Below are 13,126 nucleotides of genomic sequence, written 5' to 3'. Positions count from 1 at the left end.
CTACTTTCGTCCCTCCGCTCCATCAATCATTTCATCTTCCCTTCCATCAGCCTGGAATTGGAGAAACGATTCCCTCTATTGAGCAGCATTGACAGCCCATTCTGTCTGTCTGTCCACCTTCTGTCTCTCCGGCAATATTTCAGACTACCCACATCGACATCATTCACCATCTCTCGTTCACACATTCTCTCTATCTTTCCATCCATCCAATACTTCTTGTTCTCTACCTTCGTTCCGTTTCTTCGTTAACCTTTCAATCTATCATCTCTTTGAATGACATCCATCAGTCCATCCATTCAGCATTTCTTTCTCGGCTCCCTCTGCCCCCAATCCTTCTCTCTCTATATTTATCTATCTATTATTTATCTCTTCACCCAATACTCTGCCTTAATATCTTTCATTCATGTCCTCCCCTCCGATTCACCCATTGACGTGCTGTCTTTCGTCCACTCCCGTTGTCCATCTTGCCCTTCGGCAACTCTCCGACTACATCGCGCTCGGCCCACTCCCTGTGCTCGCCCTCGTTCGCCGGTGCGTCACTCTCTCTGCATGCTGACCTCTCGGCCGACCTCTCTCTCTAATTCCCCCGCGCAAGCAATGTATTAATTCCCCCCGTGCTGCAGCGTGAGCAAGCTTCTCTGACTGGCTGTTTTGGGGTAGCGCTATCCCTCGCTCTTTCTTTCCTGGGCTCAGCTTCCTTTATTTTTAGAAGTGTTGCTTTCTTCCCCGGGTCACTTTGCTTAATATGGGTGTGTAGCTCCGTCGCACCAGTCCCCATCGTCGGGCAGTGGCTGCCACAGGCGGGAATCTCTCTACCCAGCAAATTATCGAGACTTTCAGGTTGCAGCTGGCTTGACGAACGTCTTGCTCTCCTCTTTGCGTCCCACGATAGTCCAGAGTGCGGCTGAAAATCTCAGCCCCCCTTTCTGCTTTCCTAGTCCGAGGCCACCCCTCTCTCTCTCTCTCTCTCTCTCTCTCTCTCTCTCCCCCCCCTCTCTCTCTCTCTCTCTCTCTTTCTCTGTTTCCTTACGCCTCACAGCCGGTCTCCCTCTCTCTCGCCTTCTTTCTGCCTGTTGCCCCGTCCCTCCCCAGCCCCCGCAAGTCCAGCTGCACCATGCGGTCCCCCTGGCTGCTGCTCCTGTCGGCCGTCACCCTCGCCCTGTGCCGAGCAGAGGAGGGGATTAACATCCCAGAGTACGACGGCGAGGACAGAGTAATCCACATTTCTCCCAAGAACTACAAGCAAGTGCTGAAGAAGTTCGACATCCTCTGCCTGTACTACCACGAATCCATCGGCGACGACAAGGTCTCGCAGAAGCAGTTCGAGTGGGACGAGCTCACGCTGGAGGTATGAGGAACACCGAGACGTTAACAGCCAGCCGCCCCTCGCCGAGGAGCCCTCCGCCTTGGCACTGCGCTGGCTGGGTGGGTGGGCAGGAATCTTGATTTCCGAAAACAAAGCTTTGCAACCAGTCTTCACTGGGGCAAGAAGCGAGATGTCATCGCCTGCAGCAATGAGTAATGAACCTGGTTGTTGGGGCGATAGAATTAGGAGAAAAAAGCTAGCCCGAAGATTAATCTTGTGGCTGGTCATGCCTCTTTACCAGTGTGAGTCTGTAGCTGTGTGCGCGCGTGGACGCGTGTGTGTGTCGTATATGCGTGAATATGTGACAATGCGCGTGTGTGTGTGTATGTGGCTGTCTAGACGTGAGTGTGAGTCTCTGCGTGTGTGTTTGTGTGAGCATATCTGTCTGCGAGTGTGTATCTGTGTGCCTGTGCGTGACTGTGTGTGACTGCGTGTGAGTGTGCCCTTGCCAGTATATGGTCGATGCATGTCTACGTGCCTGAATGTGTATGCGAGTGTGTGTGTCTGTGTGAGTGTTTGTGAATTTGTGTGTATGTGTGTGTCAGAGAGAGAGAGAGAGAGAGAGAGAGAGGGGGAGAGAGAGAGAGAGAGAGAGAGAGAGAGAGAGAGAGAGAGAGAGAGAGAGAGAGAGAGAGAGAGAGAGAGAGAGAGAGAGAGAGAGAGAGAGAGAGAGAGAGAGAGAGAGAGAGAGAGAGAGAGAGAGAAAGAGGAGAGAGATATGGAAAGACAATCTGTTCAAGAAATGTCCTGAAATTATGGCAACGTGTTATTTATTTGCCCACAACTTTCCCTCTGTCTCACTCTCAGGGGGAATTGTGTTGTTGGGGTTTTGAATCTGGGCTTTTGGGGTTTTGAATCTGGAAACAATGGGCTGTTTCCATTGTTTCTGAACGTCAGTTGCTGCTGGATATTAATTGATTACATCTTCTTCAGTTGTGTGTGTGTGTGTGTGTGTGTGCACGCGTGTACGTTATGTGCAGCCTATGCATGTGTGTCCGTATCCCTGTGTGCGTGTGTCCGTGCGCGTATAGCGTATGTGTGCAATGTGTATGCTTTTGTACGGTGTGCATGCATGTGTGTTTTAAGTCCCTGTGCTTGAATGTGTGTGCATGTGTGTGAGATATATATCACACACATACACACAGACACACACACACACACACACACACACACACACATATATATATATATATATATTTGCCTCGCCATCTCTTTCTCCTTCGTGTGTATGTGTGCGTGCGTTTGTGCATGGCTTTTGATAGTCTGCTGATGTATGGATCCTTAGTATTTGTCTGTGGAGAGTCTGTGAGTTTAAACGGTCTGCGCACTATCCTCGGAAGGATACCGACATTGCACCCTGCCAGATTGTAAAGTGTTTCAGTGGGCCACCAGTTTCCAAGCGTCTCTAACTTTACACTTTACACATGCCCCGGAGACCTAAAACTGTTTGAACCTGACACCTTTGGCTGAAGTACTGAGCCAGCAGTGCAGAAGTAACATAACCCTGAGCCATATGTCCATCTCTGTCACAGAACACCCCACTCCAGCGAGAGTAGTGAAGAGGGAGGCCACTCTGACCCTCCAACTGTACTGAACATCTTCACGATCTGCTCAAATCCTCTCTCACAATTCCTGAAATGTCCACACGTTTCTCCGACTCCTGCCAACATTCAATCTGAAGGCGCTGCCTGCTCAAACATTACCTGTTCTGGTTGATTACTGCGCAAACACCTCATGTGGTTATCTCGCGCAGGTAGAATAGTGCCTGGTAAACGATGTTAGAACCCTCAATGTTCCAGACCCCATCAAAAAAGATTTGTGAGCTCTGGGGTTGGACGGACACTGTCAACAGAATGCGCCGACATCAAACACAACGAACACACAGTCCCAACCGCCAGGGCGTTGTATGCACGCTACTGTGACTGTACACACTCCTTGTCAGACCACACCGACAGCAACGTACATGACCGTAGTGAAATGCACAGATATGGAGTGGTGAACTTGGAATATCGAAAGGTCGATAGACATAAGTTGGTTTTAGGGGCGCGAAAAGCTTACAGGGAAATAAGGAAGACACATGGACTGCAGAATATTACAGAGATAAGGAGAGGTGGAGACGTTGGAGGGTGTTGGACAGAGGGGGAAGTATGAAGAGAATGGGGTTACAGAGACATAGGGAGGTGTGAGCTGGAGGAAATTACAGACAACCAGGGGCACTAGAGGGTGGACAGAGGTAGGGAGGGGTAAAGGTCCGGAGTTGGTTAAAGAAAGAGTTGGCTGTACAGGCTGTGGGGTGCTGCAGGGGTCTCGATGGGTCGAAGAGCCGCAGGGTGATACAGAAATAAGGGGAAAGATACAGGGCTGGATGTGGTGAAAGAGGTAGGGAGGTATGTAGGGATCTGTGAGATTCACAGAAATACAGATGGATGTTGGTGCTGGAAGTGGTTAGAGAGATGGGATGTCATTAAACCACAAAGGTCGCGTAAACGATTCGCAAGGTTATTGCCAGGAATGGGGAGATCACAAGGAGAGACTGGATAGAATGGGATACATTTCCTTGGAGAACATAGAACATAGAAAATAGGTGCAGGAGGAGGCCATTCGGCCCTTCGAGCCAGCACCGTCATTCATTGTGATCATGGCTGATCATCCACAATAAATAACCAGTGCCTGTCTTCTCCCCATATCCCTTGATTCCACTAGCCACTAGAGCTCTATCTAACTCTCTCTTAAATCCATTCAGTGATTTGGCCTCCACTGCCCTCCGTGGCAGAGAATTCCACAAATTCACAACTCTCTGGGTGAAAAAGTTCCTTCTCACCTCAGTTTTAAATGGCCTGCCCTTTATTCCAAGACTGTGGCCCCTGGTTCTGGACTCGCCCAACATTGGGAACAATGTTCCTGTGAATTTTTTTTCGAGTGAAGGAGGTGAACATTTTTCGAGTGAAGGAGGCTGAGGAGTGACGTTATAGCGTTTTATAAAATCAAGAGGGGCATGACTAATTTGGATTGTCATAGTCCTTTCCCCGGAAAAGGTGAATCTAAAATTGAAATGCATCGGTTTAAGCATTCCATAACTAATTGAGAGTTTATTGAACGAGCTGTGGGAGCAATTGGTTCACGTAGGTATCCGTGCATGTGGATACCTTGCTCGGGAACGCCAAGTTGGGCTAAGGGCCTTTTCCATGCTGTATAATGATTCCAGACCGAGAGGGGCGTCGGTGCTGAACGAGGTTACAGAGATCAGTGTCGGAGCTGATGAGGTGAAAGAGACTGTGAAGGTTGTAAGGTCCAATGGGATTACATGATAGGGAGGGGCGTAGGGCGTTACAGGAATAATCGTGGAGTCATAGAGTTAAACAAATCGGAGACAGGCTCCTCGGCCCACCTTGTACATTCAACCTGATTTATTCATAAAATGCTGGAGTAACTCAGCAGGTCAGGCAGAGATGCTGCCTGACCTGCTGAGTTACTCCAGCATTTTGTGAATAAATCGATTTGTACCAGCATCTGCAGTTATTTTCTTATACTATATATTGTACATTCAACCTTCCTTGAGAAAACTCTACCCTTGAGAGCTCCTTTAAATTTCTCCAATCTCACCTTGAACGTGCCCTCCAGTGCGAGACGCCACCATCACCGGGCGAATGACTGAAAGTATGTATCCTACCCATGCCATTCAAAATACTACAGACCTACATGAACCCACCCCTAGCCCTTTTGCACCGTTGTGACAATAGTCCCAGCCCATCCAATGTCTCTTCGTCACTGCAGCCTTTCATCCAGGCAACGACCAAGAGGATCGTTTCAGCACTCTCCCTGTTGCTACCATATCTTTCCTATGGTGCGGTGACCAGTACTATCATCCAAGCCCGGAATAACACACGTCCTGTGCAGCTGCAACATAACTTCCCAATTTTCAATCCCCCTTTAAGAAAACAAGCAAGCTACGTTCTTCATTCTTCTGGCCACCAATGTCGCATTCTTCTGACCGCAGGTGTCGGATCTGGAGGCGTATTCAAAGATAGTGATAAATATAGGGGCTGTGGGGGCAAAGAGATGTAGGGACTGTGTGTGGTAGGAAACAGGGCGATATATACAGGCTGGAGCCATTTACATAGATTGGGGTGGATGTTTCTATATAGGGGCATTAATGGAACGATTTGATTCGCCGTAGTTGTGTTGTTGACTGCTGCAGGTAGGGTTACATTTCGTATCAATTCATCTTTCTTGGGTCTTTGGGCGTTGGCTGAGTAATTTCTAGCTGTGGAGATTTGCAGTCTGAATAAACCTTTCCCTCCTCTCCTATATCTCTCTGCCAGTTGGCGGCACAAGTGCTGGAAGATGAGAACATTGGTTTCGGCCTGGTAGATGCCGATGAGGACGAGGCAGTCGCCAAGAAACTAGGTAAGTCCTGGCACTTACTGGAGAGGAAAGAGAAGGAGGTGAGGTTGGCATTGGAACATTGGAGGGACCGAGAGCGGAGAAATGGGGAAATAACGTAGAGGAACAAGGAGCGGGTGGGCGAAGGAAGGAGAGTTGGTTGTGGGTGACGGTCTCTTCGACACCCGTGAGTCTGGGGTAGAGGATCAGATAGGTCGGTGGACAGCGACTCGGCGGGAGTGTCGCCCATTAGGCGGAACTCTGAGGAGCCTGGTTGACTGAAACGCACCTCTTCTCTTCGCCTTTCTTCGAATGGCGTCCCACCGCAGGTCTGGATGAAGAAGGCAGCATTTACGTGTTCAAGGAGGACGAGGTGATCGAATACGATGGAGAATTTGCAGCTGACACAATCGTGGAGTTCCTCCTTGATGTAAGTGATCCTTCCGCCTCGGGTGTTGGTGGGTGGTGTTGTGGAGGGGGGGATAATGAGAGAGACCATCAGGCTCACACAGCTCAACCAAGATGGCAGCTGGGCCTCTCGATGGACTAACTCTGCCCCTACTTTTCCCAACCACACAAACTCGTTCCTCAATCGGACTCAAAACATCCGGACCCAGACACTGCATGTCACTACAGGCACTCTGCTTCCCGAGGGCTGGGCCTCAGAAAAAAAGAGAGTTGGCCTCCTGCACTCAATCTCAATGCGGTAACGCCAAGTAAGCGGACGCGGGTTACTGGGTGGAATCAGGGTTCCTGCACCAGCGCTAGTCGTGAAGTCCAAATGAAGGAATACTGAACCAAACAAAGTGGCGTGATGTCCTTAGGTAATGGACGGGAATAATGCATAGGACATTACGCAGAAAAAAATCAGGCACCGAATGCAAAATTACAATTCAAATTCCCGCAACGACCAGTTTCAAAAAGTAGAGTCCGGCCATCTTTCCCTGAATTTTACGGGCGTTTCCATTACCACTTCACGATATTGGGGTCTGCAATTAACATAAATAATTGGACCATGGATAGCTCAGAGGCCGAGTGTCCCGTGGGGAGTGACGCACCTCCTCACAACCCAAGGCCTTCCCCTCGTTACCCTTAACATTTTCCCCTCGCACCCTAAGTGCTACCTCGGATCACCACACAAAAAGAATCCCTGCTGCACCCTGATCCGCTCATCCACCATAAGTCTGTCCTGTCTCCACTCTAAATATTGCATTCCTCCAAGTCCATTCCTATTCACTGGAATTTAGAAGGATGAGAGGGGATCTTATAGAAACGTATAAAATTATAGAAGGACTGGACAAGCTAGACGCAGAAAAAATGTTCCCTGTGTTGGGGGAGTTCAGAACCAGGGGCCACAATCTAAGAATAAAGTGGAGGCCATTTAAAACTGAGGTGAGAAAAGAAGGTGAGAAAACTGAGGCGAGAAAAGTCTTTTTCACCCAGAGAGTTGTGAATTTGTGGAATTCTCTGCCACCGAAGACAGTGGAGGCCAATTCACTGGATGAATTTAGATAGGGCTCTCGGGGCTTGCGGAATCAAGGGATGTGGAGAGGAGGCAGGCACAGGTTACTGATTGTAGATGATCACCCATGATCACAATGAATGAGGGTGCTGGCTCGAAGGGCCAAATGGCCTCCTCCTGCACCTATTTTCTATGTTTCTATGTTTCTAAATAATCCATCCCTCCAGTATCCTATACATTTCCTCCATCTGACTTTCTCGACACATCATCTACACACTCTGAACACACCGCTTAAACGCCCCTTCCCTCCACTATCAACTCTCCCTCCCTCCACCATCCTTAACATTCCATCCACACTAAACACAGCCCAATCACGTCCTTCCACCACACAAAACATTACATCAAACAACTTAAACACTATATTCTTCCCCTAAAAACTCTACCTTGCCTCCACGTGTCTCTCTCCACGCCCATCCTCAGCTTAAACCCGCCTGCCCTTTAAACCCCTGAATATTTTCTCCTTCAAAGTTCATAAATTCAGAACTCCAGAGAGGCCGAATTAGGCCATTCTGCCCATCGGGTCTACCCCGCCATTCAATCATGGATGATATATCTTTCCCTCAACCATATTCTCCTGCCTTCTTCCTGTAATCTTTGACAATCTTACTAATCAAGAATCTCCGCTTAAACAATACCCAATGACGGCATCCACAGCCATCTGTGGTGATTAAATTCACAGATTCACCACCCCTGGCTAACGACATTCCTCCTCATTCCCTTCCGAAAGGTACGTCCTTTTATTCTGAGGCTGTGCGCTCTGTCCTATCCTCTCCCAGGAAAGAGAGTTTGTGGAGTGTCTCCGAGATGGATTCTTAGAACAGCTTGTACTGGAGCCTACTAGGGAGAAGGCAATTCTGGATTTAGTGTTGTGTAATTTAGTGTTGTGTAAGTGATCTGATAAGGGGACTCGGGGTAAAAGAGCCATTAGGAGGCAGTGACCACAATATGATAAGTTTTACTCTACAAATTGAGAGGGAGAAGGGAAAATCGGAAGTGTCAGTATTACAGCATAGCAAAGAGGATTACAGAGGCATGAGGCAGGAGCTGGCCAGAATTGACTGGAAGGAGGCCCTAGCAGGGAAGACGGTGGAACAGCAATGGCAGGTATTCCTGGGAATAATGCAGAAGTTGCAGGATCAATCTATCCCAAAGAGGAGGAAAGATTCTAAGGGGAGTAAGAGGCACCCGTGGCTGACAAGGGAAGTCAAGGACAGCATAAAAATAAAATAGAAGTACAACAAAGCAAAGAAGAGTGGGAAGCCAGAGGATTGGGACTCTTTTAAAGAGCAACAGAAGATGACTAAGAAGGCAATATGGGGAGAAAAGATGAGGTACGAGGGTAAACTAGCCAATAATATAAAGGAGGATAGTAAAAGCTTTTTTAGGTATGTAAAGAGGAAGGAAATAGTCAAGCCAAATGTGGGTCACTTAAAGACAGAAGCAGGGGAATTTATTATGGGGAACAAGGAAATGGCAGACGAGTTGAACCGGTACTTTGGATCTGTCTTCACTAAGGAAGATACAAGCAATCTCCCAGATGTTCTAGTGGCAAGAGACCCTAGAGTGACGGAGGAACTGAAGGAAATCCACATTAGGCAGGAAATGGTGTTGGGTAGACTGATGGGTCTGAAGGCTGATAAATCCCCAGGGCCTGATGGTGTGCATCCCAGAGTACTTAAGGAGGTGGCGCTAGAAATTGTGAACGCATTGGTGATCATTTTCCAATGTTCTATAGATTCAGGATCAGTTCCTGTGGATTGGAGGGTAGCTAATGTTGTCCCACTTTTTAAGAAAGGAGGGAGAGAGAAAACGGGAAATTATAGACCAGTTAGTCTTACATCAGTGGTGGGGAAGATGCTGGAGTCAATTATAAAAGACAAACCTGCGGAGCATTTGGATAGTAGTAACAGGATCGTTCCTAGTTAGCATGGATTTACGAAGGGGAAATCATGCTTGACTAATCTTCTGGAATTCTTTGAGGATATAACTAGGAAAATTGACAGGGGAGACTTTCAGAAAGCCTTCGACAAGGTTCCACATAGGAGATTAGTGGGCAAAATTAGAGCACATGGTATTGGATGTAGGGTACTGACATGGATAGAAAATTGGTTGACAGACAGAAAGCAAAGAGTGGGGATTAATGGGTTCCTTTCAGAATGGCAGGCAGTAACTAGTGGGGTACCGCAAGGCTCGGTGCTGAGACCGCAGCTATTTACAATATACATTAATGACTTGGATGAAGGGATTAAAGGTACCATTAGCAAATTTGCAGATGATACAAAGCTTGGTGGGAGTGTGAACTGTGAGGAAGTTGTTATGAGGTTGCAGGGTGACTTGGACAGGTTGTGCGAGTGGGCGGATGCATGGCAGATGCAGTTTAATATGGATAAGTGTAAGGTTATCCACTTTGGTGGTAAGAATAGGAAGGCAGAGTATTATCTGAATGGTGTCAAGTTAGGAAAAGGGGACGTACAACGAGATCTGGGTGACCTAGTGCATCAGTCACTGAAAGGATACATGCAGGTACAGCAGGCAGTGAAGAAAGCCAATGGAATGTTGGCCTTCATAACAAGAGGAGTTGAGTATAGGAGCAAAGAGGTCCTTCTGCAGTTGTACAGGGCCCTAGTGAGACCGCCCCTGGAGTACTGTGTGCAGTTTTGGTCTCCAAATTTGAGGAAGGATATTCTTGCTATTCAGGGCGTGCAGCGTAGGTTTACTAGGTTAATTCCCGGAATGGCGGGACTGTCATATGTTGAAAGACTGGAGCGACTAGGCTTGTATACACTGGAATTTAGAAGGATGAGAGGAGATCTTATCGAAACGTATAAGATTATTAAGGGGTTGGACACGTTAGAGGCAGGAAACATGTTCCCAATGTTGGGGGAGTCCAGAACAAGGGGCCACAGTTAAAGAATAAGGGGTAGGTCATTTAAAACTGAGATGAGGAAAAAGCTTTACAGCCAGAGAGTTGTGAATCTGTAGAATTCTCTGCCTCAGAAGGCAGTGGAGGCCAATTCTCTGAATGCATTCAAGAGAGAGCTAGATAGAGCTCTTAAGGATAGCGGAGTCAGGGGGTATGGGGAGAAGGCAGGAACGGGGTACTGATTGAGAGTGATCAGCCATGATCACATTGAATGGCGGTGCTGGCTCGAAGGGCCGAATGGCCTACTCCTGCACCTATTGTCTATTGTCTATTGTCTCCCTGCCTCCCTCCATCCCGCCCTACAAAACCTCTTCTCTTCATCCCACTAAATACTCCTTCCTTTCTCCACTCTACACATTTTCCCGTCCGCTCTAGCACTCCCTTCTCTGCTCTGAGCACTCCACCACTCCACCATTCCACCACTCTAAACATTCCATCCCTCCACACTCAACACTCCCTCCCTCCGCCCCTAAACCCGTTCTCCTCTCAATCTAAACATTCTCTCCATCCACTCGAAAATTTCCCTCCCACCACCTAAACACTCCGCACCTCTAAAGACCCCTTACCTGTACCACCGGTGCACATAGGATGCAGTGTACACCATCGTCAAAAGGCACTGCAGTTCATCGCCCATGCTAGGATCACCCCTCCTGTCCAGCTCTGTCCCCCAATGTTGGGACTGAACCCAATGTTCACTCTCCCTGTTCACGGCCTTGCTGCCCTGCAGAGCGACTGCCCGTGATCGCCTGCTCCTGGATTGAACACTCCAAACTAATGAGTGACCACGCTGCTGCAAACTAATAGGACCAGACCCGCCCCCCCTACCCCAACCTGGACCCACTACCGATATCCTGTGTCCACCCTCGCCTGATTGTCAGACACCCACTCAAGCGGTTGAACTATCTCCTGCTGTCACGGTGCTCAGCAGTATACGAAATGAACAGCTGATGGGTGGAGGGCTGGGGTGGGGTGGGGGGTGGGGGGGGCGGAGAGGGGGAGAGGGTGGATAGGGGGGAGGGCAGAGTGTAGGATGGATTCTGAGCAGAGAGCCCAGTACTTTGATGGTGACTGATAATCTGGGAAATGGTGAGAGAATCCTGACATCGGAGGTGCAAAGGGACTTGGGAGTGCAGGTGCAGCATTCCCCGAAAGTCAATCTGCAAGTCGAACCGGTAGTAAAGAAGCCAAACGCAATGCTATTTATCTCAAGAGGGCTAGAATACAAAAACAGGGATGTAATGCTGAAGCTCTGTAAGGCGCTGGTCAGACCGCATTTGGAGTAGAGTGAGCAATTTCTGGCGCCATATCTGAGGGAGGATGTGCTAGCCCTGGAGAGGGTTCAGAGGATGTTTACAAGAATGATCCAAGGAATTACTGGATTAACATACGATGAGCGTTTGACGGTACTGGGCCTATACTCACTGGAGTACAGAAGAATAACGGGGGTGGGTCATTAAAACGTACCGTATAGTGAAAGGCTTGGATAGAGTGGACGTGGAGAGGGTGTTTCCACTAGTGGGAGAGTTTAGGACTAAATGTCACAGCCTCTGAATTAAAGAATTTTAATTTGGGAAGGAGATGATTTGGAATTTATTTAGTTTAAGGGTGGTGAATCGATGGAATTCTTTGGATCAGAAGGCTGTGGCGGAGTCAATTGATATTTTAAAGGCAGAGATAGTTAGATTCTTGGTTAGTACGGGTGTCAGGGGTTATTGGGAGAATGTAGGAGAATGAGGTTAGGAAGGAGAGTTAGATCAACCATAAGTGAATGGCGGAATCCACTTAATGGGCCGAATGGCCTAATTCTGCACCTATCGCATATGCCCTTGTGATCTTATGACCTGTTTGTACCTACGAAGGTTCTGGAAGACCCAGTGGAGATGATCGATGATGAGAACGAGCTTGAAGCCTTTGAGGAAAATGACGATGAGCCCAAGTTGATCGGGTACTTCAAGAACGAAGATTCAGAGCGTAAGATTCAATCGGTCATGGGCTTCACTCCGGCTGCCTAGAACAACCCCGCACCTCCCCCCCCCCCCTCCGCCCTCCCCCCGCCCCCCCCCCCCCCCCCCCCCGTCCCCACCACCTCAAATCCCTGGCAACCCGCTCGAGTTCACCCTCCTGCACATCCTTGTAAAGTGCAAATTGAATACTAAATGGTTGCAGGTGTATTTGGAGATTAGAACTGTGTATTGTGATCCCAGTGCGGTCTTGCTCAGGGATGCGGAGACCGCAACGATCCATGGTCCTTGTCATGTGGTATAATTCAGGATTAACGAGAGACATTGCGTGTCATGCTCCCAGCGTGGTCTAACCGAGGAATATGGAAGAGGAACTGTGCAATGTGCTCCCGGTTTCTCCAAGCCAGGGGAATGGAGACCAAATCTGCGCACGGTTCTTCCGATGTGGGATGATACTGGGGGTGGATCTGTCGAGGGGAATCTCCCAGGCAGTTTGGACGTGGACCTGGTCAATCACGATCCGACGTGTTCGCGACTTGCGACTGGAATCTGACAATGACGTCAGGGAACGAGCATTCGCGGGTCAAGGGGCGGGCAGTCATTTCCAGAATTACACACATGCCAGAGTGTTCCCACACGGGGAACACGTACTGTCTGCGGTCACTTTGGGTGTCTTCCTCAAGCAGTGGGCGTCGTGGGGGCTTGAAATTCTCTTAGACAGCATAACCATATTTTAATTTGATACTTGAATATACGTTGCGTTTTAGATTGAAGATTTCTGCAGTATTTTATTCGATGAGTTTTGATCTTGTAATAAACCTGGTTTTGTAAAAAACGAATGGGCGGATGCAATGTAAAATTCTTCCGCGTGGTGGGAGAGCTCGTAATTACAGACGGGAGATTTATTGCAAGAATTTAAACTAACTGTTGACGAACTCATCGGGTCACGCAGCATCAGTGGACGGAAATGC

General features: G+C 48.5%; 1 protein-coding gene across 1 annotated transcript in view; it reads left to right on the top strand.

Annotated features, from left to right (window-relative positions):
* The first annotated feature begins 1,114 nt into the window (after positions 1-1,114).
* LOC144605195 (calsequestrin-1-like) overlaps positions 1,115-13,126 on the top strand; it is a 46,586-nt gene continuing 34,574 nt past the window's right edge. Inside the window, exons 1-4 of the mRNA XM_078420286.1 lie at positions 1,115-1,348; positions 5,689-5,773; positions 6,079-6,179; positions 12,054-12,165. Of these exons, the coding sequence (XP_078276412.1) occupies positions 1,115-1,348; positions 5,689-5,773; positions 6,079-6,179; positions 12,054-12,165 (532 nt within the window). The remainder of the gene's footprint in view (positions 1,349-5,688; positions 5,774-6,078; positions 6,180-12,053; positions 12,166-13,126) is intronic.

This window comes from Rhinoraja longicauda, chromosome 24, assembly GCF_053455715.1.
Source record: "Rhinoraja longicauda isolate Sanriku21f chromosome 24, sRhiLon1.1, whole genome shotgun sequence".
Taxonomy (NCBI): Eukaryota; Metazoa; Chordata; class Chondrichthyes; order Rajiformes; family Arhynchobatidae; genus Rhinoraja; species Rhinoraja longicauda.
Note: the sequence above shows the minus strand (reverse complement) of the source record. Positions and strands in the feature narration are given on the sequence as shown.